The 2706-nt window shown below is 37.8% G+C and overlaps 2 protein-coding genes across 2 annotated transcripts in view; both read left to right on the plus strand.

Annotated features, from left to right (window-relative positions):
* The window catches only part of LOC118736366, a 443387-nt gene that overhangs the window by 52155 nt on the left and 388526 nt on the right, over positions 1 to 2706 (plus strand). The window lies entirely within an intron of this gene.
* LOC118735513 (poly [ADP-ribose] polymerase-like) lies at positions 144 to 2635 on the plus strand. Its single transcript, XM_036465312.1, has 3 exons — positions 144 to 389; positions 446 to 587; positions 2366 to 2635. The coding sequence occupies exons 1-3, from the start codon at positions 276 to 278 to the stop codon at positions 2368 to 2370; spliced, it is 261 nt and encodes an 86-aa protein (XP_036321205.1). The 5' UTR covers positions 144 to 275; the 3' UTR covers positions 2371 to 2635.

The following is a 2706-nucleotide window of genomic DNA, read 5'->3' on the forward strand; positions in this document are numbered from 1 at the left end:
GCTAACACCAGGCGCCTAAATACATGCTATGTACTGCTGCATGTGCCTGTGTGTGCATGTGCATGTGTTAAATAAAATCTGGCAACACTGATACCTACTTGGATCGCAGTAAAAAGTATCGAGTACAAAAATACTTGGTAAATTGAGAAAATATCGATGTGTAATACGATGTGTTTACTTGTAATCATAAAATCGCGGCTTCGTATAAAGCGGTTCATTTATTGATTTTGTTTGGTGTAAATTTTAAAAGGGAAATATTTCTCCACACGTTTGAAATGGATATCGAACTGCCTTATAGAACTGAATACGCCAAGAGTGGCCGTTCTTCCTGTAAAATGTGTAAATGCTCTATATCACAAGGCTCCCTTCGTTTAGCTGCAATTGTACAGGTTTGCAAAATCTATACATACGTATGGTTTCAGAAAATAACTGCTACTCTTTTTAGTCGGCTTTTCACGACGGAAAGCAGCCGATGTGGTATCATGAAGATTGTTTTTTTAAAAAGCAGCGACCTAAATCCGTAGGTGATATAGAAAATTTTGAAAATATAAGGTTTGACGATCAACAACGAATAACGTTGAAAGTTGGTAAGTTATTGCGCCATTAGTTGCCTTCAAAATACACATGTTCCCTGCCGGAACAAAGTATTGGCACAGCAAATTTTTCAAAATATGTATATGCAACAATTTTTATTCTAATGTTTTTCCGCCAATTTTGTATAAAAATGTGGTTCATTCAACAACAAAAAACAAAAAGGTAATTCTCTTGTGTAGGGTAACAACCCCTAAAAAAGGTCCGGAAATGTCGGCAGGCCCTGTTCGCGTACTCACTATCCAGTAAATCCAGTACTAATTTTACTGGTTTTTACTGGATGTCGTTAAAACTTGCAAGAAACTAGCAAAAGAGGGTAAATTGAGAGAGCAAAAGTGACAGCTGAACTTGCAAGTTTTTCTGGATTTTTACTGGATAAAGTTTTACTAGCAACTATTTGCTAGTAAGAAAAACAGCTGATGGCATGATGCTAATTGTAAATCACATTAAGAAAATAATTGTTTATGGTGCTTTTAGAGTTGCAATTGGCAAAATATACCTATTTAAATATATAATAAGATGGAAAACACTAGTTTTCTATGAAAATTGCATCGGAAAATAACAAATTAATCAGCTGTTTATAAAACTAGCAACTTCTTGCTGGTTTTGCGTTTTCGTACTTGCATATTTCACTCATAGGTAGTAAATATTGGCTTACTCTCCGAAATTTGGTTACTGGCAAGTTACTGGATATTTTTGGGAAATGTTTAGTTATTGGCCCATCGTTTTTGGGGTTGGGGCCGGAGGGGCAGGGGGCGTGGCTACCCAAATCCCCCTCATTCGAAAGGGGACAGTCGCCACTTTACGTCCGCCGAAGGCAACTCGCCTGGGCGAGTCGTTTTCTTATTACCTGAATGAGTCCTTTTCTTATCGCTTCAGGCGATTTTTGGAGTAATTTTATTCTTTTTAATACTTCATTTATTTTTTTGTACCAAATTGCAACTTACAATCGGAATTAATTCATTTTCTCGCTGTGCGACTTCCTATTTTTTCAATCTTGTCCTTGGGCATAATTTAGATGCTTTTGGCCAATACTATTGACGCCATATTCATAAGTTTCGGAATTTTTGAGAACTTTTTTATTCAAAATTGACATGAACGAAGTGATGTTGCCGATTTGTCACCACAGCAATCAATCGGTGAGTCGCCAATTTGTTGCCATTGACGATTGTTGCCTATTTCTCATGTTTTGCATGGTGGGAAGCGAAAGATAGAAATGTTGTAGTAATAGTAATATGATAGTATTTTAGCGCAGAACTTCTTTTTGCGTAGGCGGCCTTCGGCCTCACGTACGGATTATAACCCTCACTACGTAGAATTCTCTTCTGTGTTGCCAAAGAAAGGGGGCTGAACACCTTTTGCAGAGAACACCATTCTGCGTAGGCGGCCTTCGGCCGCACTTAGGGATTATAACCCTCACTACGTAGAATTCTACTGTGTTGCCAAAGAAAGGGGGCTGAACACCTTTTGCAGAGAACATCTATCTGCGTAGGCGGCCTTCGGCCGCACTTAGGGATTATAACCCTCACTACGTAGAATTCTCTTCTGTGTTGCCAAAGAAAGGGGGCTGAACACCTTTTGCAGAGAAAACCTTTCTGCGTAGGCGGCCTTCGGCCGCCCTTAGGGATTATAACCCTCACTACGTAGAATTCTCTTCTGTGTTGCCAAAGAAAGGGGGCTGAACACCTTTTGCAGAGATCACCTTTCTGCTTTTTTAATGCTGACTGGGTTATATCATATTTTATTTTGTCTCTCATCCTTGTATATTTTGCAGTTTGACAGCTAAACGCCGCCATTTAATATGCATATGCAGCCAAAGGCAGACGCGTGGTTTTGAAGGTGTTTTTATTTAATAAATTGTGATTGATAGGTTAAAGTTAATGTAATAAAGAATTTCCGAATTTTACAAAAAAGGGCATATTTCAAACCCAATTTGTAAATAAATTAGTGACCAAAAATTACAATAGTGGAAATATATTACTGAAGTAGCTGCTTTAAGGAGAATAGGAGTGATAAATTTACGCTAATTTCCGAGTTTTACAAAAAAAGGCCATATTTCTAACCCAATTTGTAAATAAATTAGTGACCAAAAATTACAAAAAAGGGCGTTTAAAT

This window comes from Rhagoletis pomonella, unplaced genomic scaffold (genome assembly GCF_013731165.1).
Source record: "Rhagoletis pomonella isolate Grant_MI unplaced genomic scaffold, Rhpom_1.0 Rhpom_scaffold_00003, whole genome shotgun sequence".
NCBI classification, from domain to species: Eukaryota; Metazoa; Arthropoda; class Insecta; order Diptera; family Tephritidae; genus Rhagoletis; species Rhagoletis pomonella.

Bases quoted from the DNA above. Each gene is read 5' to 3' on its own strand.
- LOC118735513 (XM_036465312.1), top strand. From the start codon at position 276: ATGGATATCGAACTGCCTTATAGAACTGAATACGCCAAGAGTGGCCGT. The intron at 390-445 runs GTTTGCAAAATC...TACTCTTTTTAG, and splicing joins GTTTAGCTGCAATTGTACAG to TCGGCTTTTCACGACGGAAA.